The 19,073-nt window shown below is 37.8% G+C and overlaps 1 protein-coding gene across 1 annotated transcript in view; it reads right to left on the bottom strand.

Annotated features, from left to right (window-relative positions):
* The window catches only part of SLC1A3 (solute carrier family 1 member 3), a 65,393-nt gene that overhangs the window by 15,407 nt on the left and 30,913 nt on the right, over positions 1-19,073 (bottom strand). The window contains exons 4-5 of the mRNA XM_064641857.1: positions 4,037-4,241; positions 2,573-2,615 (exon numbers count right to left, since the gene is read on the bottom strand). Of these exons, the coding sequence (XP_064497927.1) occupies positions 2,573-2,615; positions 4,037-4,241 (248 nt within the window). The remainder of the gene's footprint in view (positions 1-2,572; positions 2,616-4,036; positions 4,242-19,073) is intronic.

Here is a 19,073-nt window from a genome sequence, read left to right as displayed (position 1 = left end):
CTGCAGGACATCTTTAATTAAGAACATAGATTTAGAACTGCTAGTCACCGAGTCAAGTTTCCTGTTGCTGTAGGATACTTTATGAAAAGAATTTTTTTAAGCTGTGTGGTAAAACTGTTGAAGAGCTCCTATGACTCCTAATTGAAGACTTTTCCAGGAACTCACCTTTAAGTAACGGAAGGTTAAAAACCTTACCAATTCCTGCTCTAAATTCAGTAACACAGATTTCTCTTTCTTTTTGCATAAACATTTTTCTTTATCTTACTCAGCTCTGTTGCCAGTTTGGTTTTGTACTTGAATAGTTTCTAAATCAGTATCCTCTTTGCTTTATACGTTCTGTTCTTTCAATAATCCCAATAAAATAATATAATAATAACTCCTCTCTCCATTGTGTTAATTCAATCTATGAATGAAAAAGCTGAAGATATTCAGTATTCTAGATGGTCACATTACTCCAGCTTTAGTTTCTGTCTTGGTGTTCTGTCACCTAATATATCCTACAGCTGAATTAGAGGAGGATTAACTTTTTTTCTTTTTTGTCTTTTTGACGGTAACTTGCTATGTCGAAGTAGAAATTACTGTTAATTTCTAAATGTTTATTTCACATGTGATGGAGAGCTACAAGGAGGTAATCAAACATGCCAATGTCTGCAACAGCTGACTCATTTTGTTGCTTTGACTCCACAGTATTGCAGTGTGCCAGTGAAATGCCACCTTTCGTGGCATTTGTCACATATCTCAATACAAAGTGCTTGGACTTTCTTGTCATCTGTAAATTTAATTGTGTGCATCTTATGGCAATGTCATTCACAAAAATATCAACTGAAGTATGCCCAGTCTTCCAGCAACTTCCATTGCTATCTCCACAAATTTTACAATTCTTACAATACTCTCATCCCCTACTCAACTATTTCACTTTCCTCATATCAAAAACTTTTGTCAGAAGTCTGAAGAAATGTGATACATTACCTTTCTCTGCCACAGAAGAACAAAAAACCAAACCAAAACAAAAAAGGTAAAAGAGAAAACCACAATCAACAAAAAAAAACCAACCAAAAAGCCAACCAACCAAGCAAAAAAAACCTAAGTGAAAACCAAAACCAAATCAAAACAAAGAAAAGAAAAGAGAAATGAGTAATATTATGGAAAAAAGATGGTACAATCTCTGTTTCGGATATCAGTGGGGTTTTTTTGTTGGTTGGGGGTTTTTCTGGTTTTTTTTTGTTTTGTTCTGTTTTGTTTTGTTGTTGTTGGTTTTTTTGTTGGTTTCTTTTTTTTATATCCTTCAGCATAACTGAGATCAAGCTAATGGCTTGTTATCTGCTTAAATCAATTCCCAAATCCTTCCGAAACTGAAATCTGAAAGACACTTTGGTTGCTTTCAAGAGCTATAGATAATAACTTCCCAACTTGAGAGATTTACGAAAAATAGTTGCTGCTAGAGCTGTAACTTAATGCCCTAATTATTTCACTGTTTTGAGATACAGATCATATCATTCCTGTACTTTATTACATTAAATTATTTGAATTTCTTTTCTAGTTTAAATATAAACTTTTGTATCTCCATACTGTTCTTCTGCATCACTCTGCTGAGGCCATCAACATCCTGGCTGAAGACAGAGGCATAGCATTTATTAGTTTTGGACTTGGGTCTGGTTTATCTTTAATCTTTAATCTAGAAATCTTTAATGCAGGCATTCACTGCTTTTTATTGATTTCTGTTTATATAGCCAAAGATAATGTTACAATTTCTTTTCAATTCTTCTGCAAGATGTAACTCAGCTGGACTTTGGAAAGTATCTACTTTATCCTCTTACTTCCTGACCTCCACATTTCAGCTTTTCTTTATTGTTACAGCAGTAACTGGCGAATAACAGTTCAAGGTTGTCTGGGAGGTCAATATGAAGCAATTAGAATATAGAAACACACATTACAGGTTTCACTAAATATATAATGTTGACCTTTAAAAAAAAAGAATGTAGCTGGTTACTACTATTTTCTTTGTAGAAGAGCTAAGGTTAAGGCCAGAATAATGGTGGAATTTAGGAAGCAACATAGAAAAAGCACTCCTATGAACTCCCACCATAGGTGACAGGAAGTCCCCCACATTTGCTTTTGTTTTTAATGTCCATTACATGTTTCTTTCTGTTTTGAATGTATGCATGTTCCTTACATGACATTCTTGAACGTCTTCCAGTCTTTGTGCAGATGGTGCATATCTCAGTATCTCCCAGTTTAACATAACACTGTTTTTGAAAAGCAAATTCTGTACTGACTTTAGTGAACCCTTCTGCAGACTTAAAAATTTGACATTTTGAAAAAACCTATTTTCTGATTTGTCAAGCCAGGTGTGTTTTCTTCACTTCTCATAGCAAGTACTATTGTCTCAATATGACTAAAAACAAAGCACAGATTTGGTTGATTTAGTTTGGGGCTTTTTTGACAGCTGACAGCATACATAAGTTGTGTTTCTGCTCTAAGTACAAGTATGTGATATTCCTAAAACAAATCCTATTACATTTCAGTTTCTTACTTTGTTGTGTTTTCTTTGGAAATAACAACACATTTTTACCTGTTTAAAGCAAGCTTCCACCAGATTTGGAGGGAACATATTTCTGTGAAAAAGAAACAAAATAACATGAGAAGTGATAATACTCCAGTAATATTTTAAGTAAGGGTGCAGCTAATAAATGAATTAAAGAATTGACCAGCTAATTTTTGAAGGAATCCTTAGGCAAATATATAATTATTGTATACGATGGGTAGAGCTTTGTATATAGCATTGGCCTGGCTAGCTTTATCAGGACAAAATGCAGCAGGATTGAATAGATCCTGGCAACTGGAATCTCTGTATCCAGTATTGTATAGCAGGTCTGGTTATGGAGCAGTATATTAGCTAAACTACCAAATGTACAAAGCTCTGTGGGACAGTGATGACTTTTAATTTCATATTTATTAATGCTTTATGAATCCATGGTAATAAATAATTTAATAATATTTAATGCATTTCTAGTTCTCAGTTTTTGCAGTCATGTAGCCTAGTACTTCATGACATTTATCATTCTGTTTAGTCTTGCTGCGATTAAAAAATAAATCTCTCTCAAGTTTGAGTATTCCATAATAACAAAACATACACATATAATTACATATGTGTGCGTACATTTTTTACAGATGGGAGTTTGTTTCTTTACTTTCCAGAATGGTGCATTTCTGAGGCAATTAGAAGCAGCCTAACTGAATAAATCTTGAGAAATCTGAGTGCAAACCTCTTCATGGGTCTTTCTAAAGTCCCCCTTCCTGGCAGCATGACTCTTGGAGGCCTTTCTCCATGTCTCTGGCTTCTCCAAATGGGTTAGTGGAACACAAAATTTTGGTGGCTTTACCTGTGGAAAAGCTCCCGAGTTCAAAACCTCAGCTTCCCTCCTCCCTGTGACATATTAGGTCTATAAAAGAGGTATTGCAGAGTCTCTGAGCAAGGAGAAAACATGATTTTACATCTGTGCCCCTCTATTTCAAGCATGTTACTTGCCTGTTCCTGGAACTTGTTTCCCATTCATACAATTTAACAAGTTGATTAGATGCACCCAGATTGGCAGCTACAATTCAAAATTAAAATTAATAACTAGATCAGGGATTCAAGTGAAGTGAGAAAAATGTCGAAAGCTGGAAGTAAAGAAAAGCGGAGGAATTTGGTAATAGGGATTGTGCTACGGAAGGAGGAAAAAAGACCCATGCAGATAGCAGAACAGAAGTCTTTCTTTTGCGCATGAAAGAAAGAATATTTCTTTGAATATTAAAAGCAGCTTCTTCCCCTGCAACAGTTTGATTTGGAATTAAATCTATTTTGTGGCATTGTAGAGTTGTCATGGGTTAAAAAGGGAGATATTAAAAATGGAGATATTGGTATCACACAGCTGAAAGAAATTTGGCAACTTTATGCAGTCACTATCTAAAATGCTCTACTTTTGTTCTCTGTGAATCTAAATATTACTGTCATTGCTATTGGTACAGAAAATGTGCAATATCATAGGCATACCTGATTAAATCAAGAAAGGCATCTGCTGCTGTCACTTGCACAATTTTGCCTTCTCTGTGCATGTTTTCTTTCGTACCTTTCCCAGGGTGGATGATGACCACAATGATTATACCAATCAGTACAGCAATGATCGTAGTGCTCATGTAGTAGACTACTGCTCGGACTCCCATCTTGCCTGATGCTTTACTATCCAGGGCAGCAATTCCTAGTAAATTTAAGCACAGTGAGATTCACCGGACACAGCCGTGAGCAAAGAGTACAAATTAAGCACGATGAAAACTGTTTTGTGGGAAGAGTTTTGATGACCAGTACATTTAAAGCTACCCATGGCAAGCTGTCTCTCTCAACTGCAGCTCATATAGCCACTGTCTTCCCATCCCACCCCTAATGCCTGTTGTTACATAATTTTTTATTACAAGAGTTACAGCTTTCTGTTCTCTTTCTCTTTCCATCAGATGCAGTTAGTATTCTTCTTCTTAGTATTCTTCTTCTTGAAATGCCCCATTGCTCCTTCTCCTTAAAATTTCCAGTAGTCAGCTACTTCCCCATACGTCATCTGGAGGGATGTGCCATCTGTCTCAAAGCAGTTCTGATACTTCTTGTTGGAATCAAGCTTTCAAAGTGCAGAATGAAAAAAGAGGTCCAAAATGGATCTCTTGGCTTTATTATCTCCTACTCTATGGAACTGCCTAACCCATACTTCCGTGGACTGCCCATACATATACGTAGATGCCATCTTTGAACATATAAAATACAGTGAAAACTGGCCACCTTCTGCTCTGGGTGTCTGTCTCAGAGGAGAAAGCATTTAAAATATATCAAGAGGACTGCAGGAATATAAATAATACAAAAATATAAAACTAGAATCATGACCTGGCAAAACTAAATGTTTTCTCAAACAATTGCAGATATACCATACTGTCTGTCTTCTAAAGGAGGAAACACACGTTACTGGAGTAACAGTGAAAGCACTCTAGTCACTCATGTAACTTAGACCAAGACTGTGTTCCAGGCTCTGGCTGAATCTTCAAAGTATAAAACAATCACGTGCTTCATACTTACCCTTTCATTTCAGCTAGTATTTGCCTGCCCTATTGGCAGAAACCATGAGAGTCAGTAAGATCTGTACCCTCAAAAGGAATTGCAAAGGGAGGTCACTGGGTTCACACCCCAAATTGCTTGGTTTATGTGTGCCATTGCAGTGGAAGAACAAAGTACAGTTACTGGTGTACTGGTAACACTGGTACAGTGTTACTGGTACAGTAAGAAACGGAAAATGGGCATCCAACATTTGAATCACTTGATCCTTCATTTCTCTGCTCAGCTTTTCCATCCGTAAAACCGGATAATAATGTTCATGTTAAGTTAATGTATCTGTTTTGAAATTCTGTGAGGAAAATGGTAAATACTAGCAAGTAATTACTAGTTTTCTTATCTTTACAAACAGGAAGTAAGTCCTGTAGCCCTCTTGTTGGTGGATGGAAGATCAGGGTGTTTTTTAGAGTCCTCAAAATAATGTAAATATAAAATAGTGCAAATATTATTAAGCAGTGCAAAAAATAAAATTACTAATTTTTTGAGAACTTCAGATCTGCTACTGAATTGCACAATATTTACCTCAGACACCATTTGTTACAGATTTTTTTTAAGAGTCAAAATTAAAATGAAATGTAATTTGCAAAATGAAAAAATACTGTTTGCATACTAGTCCAGTCAGTTTCATCTTCATATATTGTAATTGCTTTTTTTGTGTTCTTATTTGCTTTTTCTAAAGTAGCAACATTGGCTTATGTATTTTTTCATTTCAGCTCAGACCAGTTTTAAACTTGTTTTAAACATCCTGAGCATGGAAGGTTAACGTACACAGTTTGGAAGGAATGTTTGGAAACGCACAGATGTTGAATCAGTCAGTTCCCAGTATTCTGCCCTTGACAGATAATTGATTAAGGACCAGAGGCTGAGCACTGTCAGTCTTAGAGGATTCACAAGCACACCGAGCCTTATCTTTTTTCTTTTTTACTCCACACTTGATACTAGGTTGAGTCTCCTATACCCCAAAAATCCTTAGGGGTCAGTGTAGGGCATATCTTGCCAATAAAGATTGCTGTGTTGAAGGATTAGAGCTTGTGATCCTCTTTCTGCCTTGGACTGATTCTGGGACTGAGTGGTGAACCACGTGCAAGTGATGTGTCAGGGAGCAAGAGTCATGCTCTGGTCTTTGTAAGCTGCTTTCCAGCCTGGTTTCCTGTTGTGGACTCTGGCTGTGACTACATGGCTTCTTATTTTAGGTTGCTCAGTCTCACTCCTGCTTTTGCTATCATAGAAATTATTTCTCAGCTTGAACATAAGGAACAGCAATTCCTCTCCTCTTGAGCTGTAACTGCTCATGGCATGTATAGCAGAGAGCATTCAAAGCAGAGGGACAACAGGTCTAAGTATGAACAAAAGGTGTATGAGGAAGAAGCAAATGCCCACCTCTGAGAGCCCTTACTGGGGGGCTGCTGGGCAGCCTTCCCTCCCACTGCAGTTAATGGGAACTCAGGGAACTGCAAAAGACTCCAGCATATTAAAAAAAAGAAGAAAAAAAAAGAAAAAGAATTATCTAAAAAATACTTTTAAATTTGTTTTTAAAACACAAAAAAATGAAATGGGTTGTTTTCTTTGCATTTTAAGATGTTGACAAGATTCCTTAGAACTGAATAGGACTCTGGAAGGGTCCCCAAAGCTTTCATGTGTCACAGAGCATTGTATCCTCAGTGTGTCTTTTCACAGTCAGCCAGCAAAACTCCCATTGTCCCGCGGGAGATGTATGTGCCCCTTTCATCCCGCTCGCTCGCTGCCCTCTCCTCCACACGCTGCTGGCTCCAGCACCTCTGCCTCCTCTCTTCCTCTCCCCTCCCCTTCCCCAGGGGGCCTGGGAAACTTTGCTGTGCCACCGGTCCCCACGCACAGGGATGCCTTGAAGTTGTCAAGGTGATCTGGAGCAGAGCCCCCGTAATTTCTCCCAGCGTGTGCGCTCACACAACATGAATGGGAATGATTTTTTAAGTGTGGATGGGGAGGGGGGGAGGCAGGGAGGAAGGAAGGGAAGAAAAGAAAGAAGGGGGCAGGCATAAGTCTGTAAAACTGCAAACAAACGGAAGCCCTCATCCCTGTCCTCTCCCTTCATCTGCTCTTTCCCGCTCTTGAGAGGTAACACTGTGGATGAAATAAAGACATGACAAGGAGTTTTCCAGCGTGTCAGGGCACAAAGCAAAGCACTACTTTGTTCTCTAACAAAGACGTTAGAGAAGAAATGAAAATACTTTAGGAGGTAGAAAAGGCGAGGAGAAAATAAGTATGTAATTTTAAAAGAAGGAGAAAGAGAGAGAAAGGATGCAGGGAAAAGGAGAAAAAATCTAGTGAAGGCAATGTTAAAAATTCTGAATTGTTAATCTGGTAGTTCTGATTGCTCACCTGACTTGATCACAGTTCTGAAAATTAGTATGAATTAATTATTCTATGAACCTTCATGAATAGCAATTATGACTAGTTTTACCAATCCAGTATTGCTGCTATTGTTTTTAACTTTCCTTACTTTGGATGCATGCTGCACGTCACCTATGTGTGATCTTGGATTATACTAGACCGCACTAACGCAAAGGGATGGTACTGTACTCCTCAGAAAGATCAAAGGCAAAATATACTGAGTATGTTTTCTTTAGATAAAAATTAAGCCAATAACATCTTTGAATTGGCTTGCTCAAGAATAAATTCAAAGGAGTTGTTTTAAAAGCTGAAATGCAGAACCTACCCTAAAAGTCCTGCAACTTCAGAATACTTTCTCCCATTGATCAGCACTACGTCAACTGATTTTTTTGCAGAACAGTCCAACCTCCTCAAGCCAGGAGCTATTTCAGTCTGAGATTTGAGTTTATTCACATGCTTACTTTTGCTGCTGCAGTAGTTAAGAGTTTCTGAGTGTGTTATTTTCTAAAAAAAAAAAAAAAAAAAAAAAGGAGTATACATATTTACACAATTAGATCTAACGGGCTTATTTACCACAACAGTAACTGGTCAGCAGCTGGTATGACTGAGGCTCTATTTCTGTGTGTAAACTCCTATTCAGCAAAGCATTCTTGGGCTTATATTTGGCCAAAACATCAATCACTAACTAACATAGTTTGACAGATGAGAGCCCATAACTAGCAGTTTTTAGATAGGATCCAAAGTAAATAGTATCCCACTGAAGGACTGGGAAAGTAGCAAAATTCATTTTCTTTTGCTTGTCCTAGAAAAACAGTCACTACTTAGGATTGATCCTAGTACCTTCCAAGATTTTTTTATTTCTCGGAGCAAACAAGACTGTCACTGGGGGAAGGGGTGTGGATATCTTACATATGTGTAAGATGTGCATGTGTACAATTTCAGATTGAAAACAGCTGAAATGCTCAGCCACCATTTTTCGTATTTCATTTTCATATTTCCCTGTTTCTGAAATATTTTTGTTGCCCTTTAAAAACTTTTAGAAAAACTAAGTAGCTGATGTGTTTTTTGCCTTCCTGCACTAAAATTCTTGTGTTTGTAACAGAATCTAACATTTTGCCCACAATGTTTTTAACTTTTGGTTTCCTTAAAATTACTTCTGATGCAATGAATGATGAAAATTTTAAATACAGAATAGTTCAGGGGGAAGGGGGAAGAGAAATGCTGATTTCTTCTCCCTAGTATCCAGTGACAGGGCAAGTAGAAACAGTTGAAACTGTACCAGAGGAGGTCCAGTCTGCATCTTTAGAAACATTTCTTTCCAGAGAGGGTGGTTGCACACCTTCCCTAAAACAGGCTTCCTGGAGAGGTGGCTGATGACCCCAGCCTGTCAGTGTTTAAGAGGCCAATGCCCTTAGTAACTTTAATTTTTGATCAGCTCTGAATTGATCAGGCAATTGGACTGGATGGTCTTTGTAGGCACCTTCCCCCTGAACTATTCTGTATTTAAAATTCCTCAGGAAGCTACAGAGAGCAATGAGGTCACCCCTCAGTCTCCTTCTCCTTTGGACAAGCCCAAATTCCCCCCTTACTCCTCACAGGACAGTAGTAATCCTGCTCAGTAGAGAAGGGACTGTGGGTTCAGAACCCTGGTGTACGCACTTGGCTGAGGAGTCACTGCTGCAAGGGTTCCATCTGTGGGCACAGGACTGAACACCTCTAAGTCAGAATTCTGCCAACTTGTGGCATTACATTGATGAAAATGCATATAATGATGAACAGTTCTGAATGTGTCCATTCTTGCCTAGTCATACATATTGACTACCAGAAATAAAACAGAGAGGATTTCTATGATGATGAATTCTTTTCTTATTCAGCTTATTAGAAATGAATTGATGGCACTTCCTTGCCAATGTAGATTTTTATATAAATTCCCTTTAGATGTTTTGTACTAAGTCTTTAAAAACAAGACATCATGAACAGAGCATCTTTTTATTCCTAATTATTTCCCTGTTTACTTTTTATGGTCTCTTCATTAGGAAATTGCAGTTGCTTGTTAAGGACTCCTATGGTGGAACAGCAATAATGGCAACTGTTGACTCAGGAGTGTTGCCCTAATTTTGTTTCTTTAAGGTTGTCTTTCACTCTCCTAATGAAGCAGTCTCAAATGGGCTACTCCCACCCCCTACACCCGCTAAGCACTGTGTGATGAGTAAACTCTCAGTGTGAGACCGTGAGAACAATCCCTTTTGTGTATGTTGATGAGGATTTGTGGAAATGAATAACACTGTGCAAGGTCACGGTAAAATATGCTGACAGAAAATTTGTAAGGAAAAGCAATAGTTAGGTAAAGACAGTGGAAGTATTGCCTAAGATTAATTAGCATGATTAAGCTCTAAAGTTTTATTCTCAGAGCAGCTGAGCATGTCCTGTGTGGTGCTTGGCAATCCCAGAAAACAAAAGTTAAATTTAAGCTTTGACAACTGTGCCCTTCACAATATTAGGTACAAATTTAATCCAAACTCTAGACCACTATTTTTAATAGCACTAGAAGTAAAGTAGTAAAATTACAAAGAAAAAAAGATAATAACATTTTCAAAGGACTATATAAATTGGTGAAGTTAATTAATATTAAATCAATACAGCTAATGACTTCCTGAAGCCACACAAAATACACGTCTGAAATACAGCTCTGTATGCCTTTTTACATGAACTGATGAGACAAGCTGCTCCCAAATCTCAATGTAACTTATCTTTATATGAATAGGAATATTTAGATAATTAATTTTTTTTCTGGTTCCATTAAGAACAATGGTCAAATCTCTCACAGGAAAATTAGCAGTTGTATTTGATCCAAAATTACATGACCGTGAATAAGCCAAGCTGACTAATGAAACCCACGGCTGAGATATAGTAATGCAATTCAAAGAGCCAATTAAATGGCTAAGAATGGCTCCTAAATGACTAGTCTTGCCCCCACAGCTTAATAGTCCTGCCCATCCTTGCTACAAAAAAACTATTACCTTTGGGTTTTGTACGGTTAATTCTTCTGTTTCTCATTTTCAATCATTTCAAAATTCTGTCATGTGAACACCAGAACTTTTACAGGGGAAGCAGAAGGAAACAGTGTCTGGGGCAGAAAACAAACATTTTGGCATTAGTCTGTCATTACTTAAAGTTGGCTGTATTGGTTAAGTCCATCCTCTGCTCTTTGTCAGGAGCACTGCTAAAGCAAGTTAGCATTCTTTAATTCCTCCTGCTTATCTTTAAGCTGCCTTTATTCTCAAATGGTAGCTGAGCAAACATCATCCAGCATCTGATGACAAGAATTTGGTGATGCAAACTGACAATTGGTGGGTGAGAGGCTGGACAAGCGCGAGTAAAAGAGGCATGACCAGCACACTGAGAGAGATGATTTTCCCCTTCTACTCTGCCCTCATGACACCCCACCTGGAGCACTGCATCCAGCTCTGAGGTCCTCAGCACAAGAAAGATGTGAACCTGTCACAGCACATCCAGACAAGGCCACAAAGATATCAGGGGATGGAGCACCTCCCCTATGAGGACAAGCTAAGAGAGTTGGGGTTCTTCAGACTGAAGAAGAGAAGGCTCTGGAGAGACCTTATAGCACCTTCCAGTGTTTAAAGGAGGCCTGTAAGAAAGATAGGGACAGACTTGACTTTAGTAGAGTCTGCTGATTTAGGACAAGGGGTTGTGGTTTTAAAGTAAAAGAGGGTGGATTGAGACTGAATATGAAGAGGAACTTTTTTACAGTGAGGGAGTTGAAACATTGGAACATGTTGGCCAGAGAGGTAGAGGCTGCCCCTCCCTGGAAATATTCAAGGTCAGGCTGAAGGGGGCTCTGAGCAACCTCATCTAGCTGAAGATGTCCCAGCTGACTGCAGGGGGTTGGAAAAGATGACCTTTAAAAGTCCCTTCCAACCCAAACCATTCTATGATTCTTCCCTTAAAATTCTTCTGCTGCTGTGAGTCAGTGAGGGCAGCGAAGAATTTGATAAACCTCCCCAGACTTGAAAGCTCAAAGCTAAAACATTTATAGAAAACAAAGTATAACATTTTCTGGTAAAATGAAATAAGTAAATATTGTACACTTGGATGGTGCATCTACTGAATGTTAGTGATGTTTATGTTACTACATGAAAACTCCTGCACGATTACATTCTACTGTTCTGAGAAGTATAGTTAACGTGCTGTTCAGGTTGGCAATATAACAGGATACATTTGAAGAAACAGTAGAAAGTACATTTCCTGAAACTCACATCTGCCTGAGAAGGACCCTGCTGTGGGGCTGTTGAGATACTCATTTAACTCTTCACATTATTCCATCTTTTGCTCACAGTATTGGAATGTGACAAACAATATGCTTTTTGAAGGGAAACTAGGGAGTAATTTATCTTCTTTATGTGTGCTAAGCAGAGCAGGAGGGAGAGGAAAGCAGGGATTCACAGCAAGCCATGGAGCAATGATTAGTAACAGCTGACAGTCTCAAACCAAGACTCTCTTTCTTTGGTTACCTCATTGTAATAACAGAGTACAAAGAACCGACTGTCTTCAAGCCAAGAATCAGAGACCTAGGGACACAGAAAATAGCAGCTCACAATTTTTTTTGGTAACAAAACACTGCTGCTACCTGCATAGGGCAATTCTAAAAAGACATCCTTTTATGTCCAGACACTTCGACTAAGCTTTCCTGGAAATGGGATTCTTCTGTTGGGCATAAAGCTGATTAGTTTCTGTATAAAGAGTGAAAAAAATAAGTACTTTTGCTTAAGAAAAAGCATAATGTAACATGGTAAATTATTTCAGTTTAACTAGGAAAAAAATTTGGTAGCTGATAAACCAAAGCACATCAAATTAGTTTAAATACTAAAGGATATATTACAAGACTGAAATAAATATGCTTGTAGTTATAAGACTTCAATCCTATTCCCTGAGGATGAAAATATTAATTTTGACTTATTCTGAACATATTGCCAAAAATATCTACTTTAAACATGAAATGTACTGCATCCTATCAATACTCAAGGGCTAAAGATACCTTTGCCTTCTGGATGGTGCTAAGGACATTACTCAGTGCTCCATTAAAAATTTCTTAAAATACATGTGGAAGCTTTTAATCTGCTAAAATGCTGGTCTAAGTTTTGGCAAACTGTGTCTGGAGTTTTTCACAGGCTTGTTTTTGTATGTGCAGCACTTATTAAACAACATTCCACAAACGTACAGTGCTTCTGTTATCTTACTGGCTCTACACCATGTGACAAACATGTAAGCTATTTACTGTGCCAAATCACTCCTTAGGTACTCTTTAGTTGCTACTGAAAAAATAATGTTACATCCCTGAGAATACAGATGTGAGATTGGAGGTATTCATAAGGGAACAGTAGCTAGTAATGCAGTCTAATGTAAAACATAATTTGCTTTTTATCTTGAGTATGTAACACATGCCTGAAGAGACACTTCTACTGAATTGCTAGAAAAATAGATACAATTCTCGTCAGAGAGGTGCAACATTTAAATAATGGAAAATTAAGGTTTCCCCTCTAAAAAAAGACAGACAAAAATATCTATGAGTGTGCAAAAAAAAAAAAAGGGATTTGGGATACGGGACTGTACTGGTTGGTAACTTGTCACAGCTCTACACTGGAAGAATCACTTTCTCACCAAAATGTGATTCACTATTATTGGCAAGCCTGTTTCTTGGCTTCTTCACTACAACTTCCCATAATAGACTTTATTGCGGTGATAGTGTCTTATTTGGATGTTTGTCCACTAGGATCTGATGGTAGTTAAGTTAATTTTATAGAGATCATGCAGCAGCCACCATTTGGAAAGAAGCTTTGCCCAGTTGGATGTGATTCAACACAAGATTTGAACTAATGGTTGAGTGTGACTAATGTATCTGATAACAACCTGGCCTTTGGACTTCTGTTTGGAATTTTAGTTCTAGCACAATTTTTAAAACCTTGAGATCATTCTTCTTTGCTAATTCAGGAATATTAAAGTAATCTAGAAAAGAATGATGTCATATTGCCTTTAGATATGTTCAACAGGACTTGATTTTTTTGAGTAATCTGAAGTTACACTAATAACTAGAATCCTAGTTATTAGTGTAATCCTACATGGGTTTTGTTGTTGCAGTAGCTACTATCTATTCTTGCATCAGGTTTGCTAACAATCAAAATATCTCTGCTTTGTGTTTTGTTGTTTTTGGGTTTTTTTTCAGAAATCTTGTCACAACAGTGTTGTCTTGAGACAACACTGCTTTGTGCATGTGTCCATCTTAGAAGTGCTCAGTGTTCATTTTGCTTTCAAGCTAGCAGTTCATTCAGCTGTTGCTGTTTTATCCATTGATCTTTCAGAGAATTTATCTGAGTTGCTCATGGATCTAGTGCTTTCCTTTTTATCTGTGTTGCACACGTGTGTTTACATGTTCTGGTAATCCTTTTAGTTTATTACATTCCTTCCTATGTGCCATGTGTTTTTTCAGTTGGTAGTGTTTTGCAACAGTGTGTGTGCCTCCATGGGACGTTCTTGATGGACTCACACACTGTTCGGTGACTTCTGTTCTCTCACACTTCAAGTATAATTCTAGCTTCCACCAAGTTGGGGTGCTAACTGCATTCACATGAAGCAATATAAATCACTTTGAATGGAGCTCCACGGTGCTGTTGCTATCCTGCTCCCCATAGTGATATAAAATTAGCTCAGTTATTCACCACAACAGAGTGAAGTCAGCAGTGTTGATATAACATCTTCTCAGATTGGGGAGGTTTATCCTGAAAGACATTATGCCCAAGACTGTACTGACTTTTGTGCACTAATATAGTGGAGTCTCAGTCCCTCTGACAGTTCAGGCACAAATAAGATATATCACTACATTACATCTATTCATGTCAAAAGGAAATGCACAGAGCTCTTTCATGTCTCTAAGTCATTATTTGTACTAAAAACTGCAGAACAGTAACTAGTTTGACAATATAGAGTACTTCTGGATTCTCATTTTTAAAGAATCACACGAACTTGGATTTGATAAGAGAAATTCTGCACATAAAGCTTTATGTGGCAGCAAAAATGAGTCTTGTATTGATAAAGAATCTAGAAACAATCTGAGTCTTCATTTATCTCATATAGTCAAGTCTGTTTAAAGAGTATGGGATCCAAGGAACACATAATTTGAAAAAAAATTTTGTAAGCATTCATAAATTTATGAACTAGTAGGATTTACAAAACAGTACTTACAATCCATAAGTTAATATCTTGATAATAAATTAATAACATGATAGCATTTTTCCTTCTTTTTTTATAGCAGTAAATCGGAACTTAATTACACCCTAAATCCCCCAAGAACTTAATGGGTAACAATCAAATGAAGTTTAGGGGAAAAAATACTTTCTATTTGTGAATTTAAGGTCCTCTGGTAATATGCCATATGAATACTAAGGAGTCATTACTTTAGCTGCAATTAGTCTATTATGGTTTAAATTGTCATTATAATTTGGTGGGTTTTTTTCACAATTCAGTAATGATGTTAAGGTTCTTCTGAGAACTCATTAAGAAAGTGTGGAACTGGAGTTTCATGTGAACAGGCTTTTGTTTTCCTTCTTTTCTCTCTTTTGTTTCAGTGACCTCTTGAACTTCGGGTCAGCCTTGCAACATCAAAGCCGCACATTTTTTTCTTTGTATTTCTTCACCTTACAGACTTGTAGGAGGCAGTGGAAGAAGTTAAGATTTTCTCTGGAATGCCTGACAGTAGCAATCAGTGCTTTTTAATAATATTATTAAGCTCTTTTTCAAGATGTTACAGTGCTAAGTACAGTTGAAATAGGAGTTCTGGCTTCCACAATTCAAATGCTATACTGTTGCCATCTGGGCATCATCTGCTTGCAGGCAGGATTCAGAATATGAATTTCTATGAGAGGTCTCAGGTACCAAAGAAAATACCAGCTGATTTTAAACTAAATGGATGTAAGAGAAGAGGAGGCTTTTAGGTCACTGTTATTACTGGACTGTGATGTTCTGCAGAACAGAAAAGTAGCATATTTACTTTTTAACAAACTATTAATCACCCTATCTTGAATTTGAAAGATTTATTTTCTTAATGGATGTGGGTCCTTTGCACAGGTTCATTAGCCAGGAGACAGATGTTAGCCAGGCTTAGTAAGCACATGTTCTCTGTTTTCAGAGTTCAGGGAGTTAAGGCCTACTGAAACTGTAAATACTGCACAAAGCTGATTTTCAGTGCAAGAATGTATTCACTAATGAAATAGCCATTCATTAGGTGAACTCTTGACCAAATCCTACTTTCTCTCTAGCTCTGAAAAGAAACTATATTCATTGGAGAAGCTCTGATATTATCTAAGTATTCAGAAGTAAGTTAGAAGTGGGTGGTGAAATATCAGAATAAAGTAAGTATTTAGCTTTGCATATAAGTAAAGAGAAAATAAGAGAGCTGTTTATGGAGGAAAGAATCAGCATCAGAATCAGAATCAGCATTTGTGGTGCAAATAATGTACTTCTAGTACTATGCTGAACTTTTTCTAATCAACCACCAATAAGGAGCTAGTGGTATAAATGCCTGTGGAGGAAAAGATGCAATTATCCGAATAAAACATTAATCCTGTTTAAGTATATAATTATAACAAAGTCTGATTCTGAGAATGTGATGAACTGAAGCATCTAAATAAATGTTTGTGTTAAAGTCCAAAAAACTTTTCAAAACTTGTCATACACTTAAAGCCCTTCAAGCTTTTCAGTTAAGTACAGAAGATGAATATTGCTGAAAGATTACTACTAGATTTGATACAGCAGAAACTGCAACTCATGCTCTCCAAATACTGGAATACCATAAACCCCAACATTTTTTCAAACAAGTGCTCTTTGTTGTGCGACTCTTGAGTTTTCAGAATGCAGTTAGGATCTATTTGTGAGCTTTTTTTCACAACCAGGGGGCCAGGAATTTAGTTTGCTTTTATACTGGACTTCAAGATATGGTAGATCATTAAGAACAACAATAAGATCTGAAAGCTTCTGCTGCCACGGAAGTTGAGGTTTGAGTTTTCTTTATTTTCATGTTTCTTCTTCAGTATTAGAATTGAATTAGAATTGCTATTCATTTGTGTGAAACTGTGAAGTAATTTACCTTTTCCTTCCTTGATAGTACTTTTTTTTTCCTCCCAAGACCCTTTGTATCCTAGTAGTTTTTACTTGTCTTTGTAGATCATCATTAGTATATATGTTTTTGACAGACTCCTGCAGAGGAAAAGATACTACTGACAGAAGGAATACACAGAACTTCTGTGTCTGGTGAGCCCAGGAACGAAAATTTAAGAGCTTTCCAACCCAGATGCTTTCCTTGCTAGTTTTCTACATATATCTGTGCTCACAGTAGCAGGAATTGAAGGTTTGGGGTGCACTAAACTGCTTTTTTATTTGCTAAGTGTACAAACCTCCGAGGAATCTGTGTTTGTACTTATTGGACATGTCCCTCCTTCATAGAGAAATGCTATGCTTTACACTTATCCAAGATCAAAAATGGTACCTTACAGAGATACACAGATGGCCTTTTAGGTAAAGAGAATTAGCTTTGTTGTAGTGTCTATTAAGCCAAACCTGGGAAGATCAATTTCTAGAGAGAATCAAAGGAAAAAAGTCTTGTGAAAGGGAAAAATGGGCCATCAGGGAGGCCCAAGCAAAACGCAAAACATCTGATGCAGTGCATAGAAGTGACAGAGCACACCTAGACTTAGCCCAAACTGATGCTTTCTAGAATAAGTCATCACTACAAACCTCCACTCATTTCTGGGACTGGTGTTATGTCACAAGAGTTCTGCTTCAAACTTCAGCAGTGTAACAGCACCCTAGACCCATCTGTGTGAAAAAAAAAGAGAGCTGACCGTGTGAGTCTGAAAAAGTACACACCAAGAGACTTTCAGAGTTCTTAACTCCACCCAGTTAAGAAAGACTGGCAACTCTGTAAGGAGATTCTCAGTTACAGCGACATTTTGACGTGTTCACTCATCTGGAGACAACGTTGCAACAAAAGGAATAAGGAAAAAGCATTTTACCCTGTGCCAGCCACGTCTCTGCAAAGTTATCAACGGTGAAGAGGAGTATGGAAAACAATTTCTATCAATGAGGCCAGCTCTTGTATATTTGCCATAATTATCTTTTGAGAAATTCTCCACACCATCAACAACAGCATTGTTTACATTTTGTTGAATTCATTGCTCAAGGTCTGAACTGGAAGATATAGAATATATTCAGAAACAACCTGTAAGCAAAGAAAAAATGTGCACCAACAGGGGTATCTGGATGAAAGAAGTTGTAGCACACGCAGGAACTGCTTTGTGACTCTCTAACATTCAACATAACATACTGCTGGCCCTTAATTATATCTGTAGTCTCAACAAATTATTAGAGATTTCTGACCTGAGTGTCTCTGTTTTCTCCTTCTTATCCTCCATCACCAGTAAGAGAGTTGTGACATGTGGCTGGATACCGGGATGAACAATTAGCTGGCCAGCTTTCCTGCTTTTCCAGACTATCCAACATCTTACTGGAACCCAGACCCAAGGCTTGAGTCTTGTAGGTCTTGTGGTGGTGCACAGTGGCTCTCCTCCTTCTCCACTGCTCAGAACTCAGGTGGGACCTCCAGCAATGGTACCAAGAGGCTGGGTTTCAGTACCTCTGCTCCAGTAATAATGACAATGATGGATCTGCCTTACAGAAGTTTATAATCCAAACACCTGTCTGAAGGACAGTATGTAGGAGATCCAGCAATTAGCTTTGAGAATTAAATGGAAATAATATGTTATAGGCCAACAGGTGTCCATTAGCAAAAAATGGAAAAAAGAATCAGAGTGAAAGCAGGAGTAGAGCACCTAATGATGGCATTGAAGACCCCTGTTTCTGAAAGAAGACAGCCTTCTGCATGTAGTTTGATTTGCAGTCAGTCCCTCTACAATGATCTGCTTAGCTGATGCAGTCATTCAGAAAGTACTTTGGATCTTGTCACATTTTACAGAATTGATGAAATGACGATGTCTTAGCTCTGCTAGTGTGCAAGTATTCCCTGTATTGTTCCATATGTTCCCAGAATCCAGCCTCAAGAATTTTTCTCATTAGATTCTTCCAGTCTTCACAGACAGCTATTGCAAAAACAAACTGACAAGGAAGCAAATACAATGGGGTTGTGCTATATTCTCATGTAGGAAAAGAGGTTGTGGATCACGACATTCAGGCTAGAGCTAAAGAGGTGAAAGGAGCAGAAAAGAGACGGCATACAAAGCCTGAATGAAACCTTTGTGTACCTAACTATGCTATGCGTTCACAAGTTTTCAGGCTCGTTTTTGTCATATTTTGATAATGCCTAAGGGCACTGTTGTTATCTGTCAACCTCCCAAAGTGGGATGTTTAAGAGCCTCCTATATAGTTGTGCACACTTCTTTCCCTCTTTCTCGACATATGGCTGGCCTTAGCTCCTTTATTTTTAAGTCTAATTTCATGCCAATGGAGTGAGTTTACATCTGTTGAAGGTGAGATGATTTTTAGA

The sequence above is a fragment of the Pseudopipra pipra genome, chromosome Z, assembly GCF_036250125.1.
Source record: "Pseudopipra pipra isolate bDixPip1 chromosome Z, bDixPip1.hap1, whole genome shotgun sequence".
Taxonomy (NCBI): Eukaryota; Metazoa; Chordata; class Aves; order Passeriformes; family Pipridae; genus Pseudopipra; species Pseudopipra pipra.
The sequence above is the reverse complement of the archived record's forward strand: the minus strand, read 5'-3'. Positions and strand labels throughout refer to the sequence as shown.